We start from the raw sequence: 698 nt of genomic DNA on the forward strand, positions 1-698 counted from the left end.
AGAACTGTGCGTTGTTTGGCAGGCATTTTGCATGACACGTTGACAGGGGCTGCTGGTCTGAGCGACTTGAAGAAGACAGATTACGCTGAGCGTTTGTCTGTTCTTTTGTCGGGTCTCTTCGCAACGACATTCAGGCGCGTGGCCTATGGCCTCGGGTACTACGACAGACTGGTGTTCGCGTTGCAGTTGTGTTTCATCAGGACTGAGCTTGATTTGGGTTCACCTTTGGACTTACCGGAGCTGCAGTTGCTGCTACAGGGATTTGTTGAGGATCAGGCAGCAGCTTCTTCAGCCTCATGGACAGCGACACTTCATGGGGAGTTGACGGCAGAGCAGATGAAGGCGTTGCAGAAACTGTTGGCTCTTCCTTGTTTCTCTGGCCTCCAGGATCACATGGAGGCCCACGAGACCGAATGGGTTTCCATGCTTCAATCGTCTGCTCCTGAAACGAACTTCCCCGCCGACGTCTTCACTGCGGAGCCACATCCGCATGCAGACAAAAAGATAGGCAGCGATGGATCCATTACGCTGGGCGAGTGGATCAACTTATTGCGCGAGCTGTTGGTGCTGAGGGCGTTGAGGCCAGACCGCGTGACATGCGTCTTGATTGAACTCTGCGAGAGTGTCCTGGGCAAGGATTTCCTTACAGTTCCTGAACTGACACAAGACCTGTTGAGGGAGGTCGTTGAGAAGCAGGC

At 53.7% G+C, this 698-nt stretch overlaps 1 protein-coding gene across 1 annotated transcript in view; it reads left to right on the forward strand.

Annotated features, from left to right (window-relative positions):
• Nucleotides 1-661, forward strand: part of EMH_0034730 (uncharacterized protein) — a gene marked incomplete at both ends in the record, with an annotated part of 12,076 nt that extends 11,415 nt beyond the window's left edge. Inside the window, 2 exons of the mRNA XM_013494901.1 lie at nucleotides 23-591; nucleotides 650-661. Of these exons, the coding sequence (XP_013350355.1) occupies nucleotides 23-591; nucleotides 650-661 (581 nt within the window). The remainder of the gene's footprint in view (nucleotides 1-22; nucleotides 592-649) is intronic.
• Nucleotides 662-698: the final 37 nt, after the last annotated feature.

This window comes from Eimeria mitis, genomic scaffold, assembly GCF_000499745.2.
Source record: "Eimeria mitis Houghton genomic scaffold, Emh_scaff1328, whole genome shotgun sequence".
Taxonomy (NCBI): domain Eukaryota; phylum Apicomplexa; class Conoidasida; order Eucoccidiorida; family Eimeriidae; genus Eimeria; species Eimeria mitis.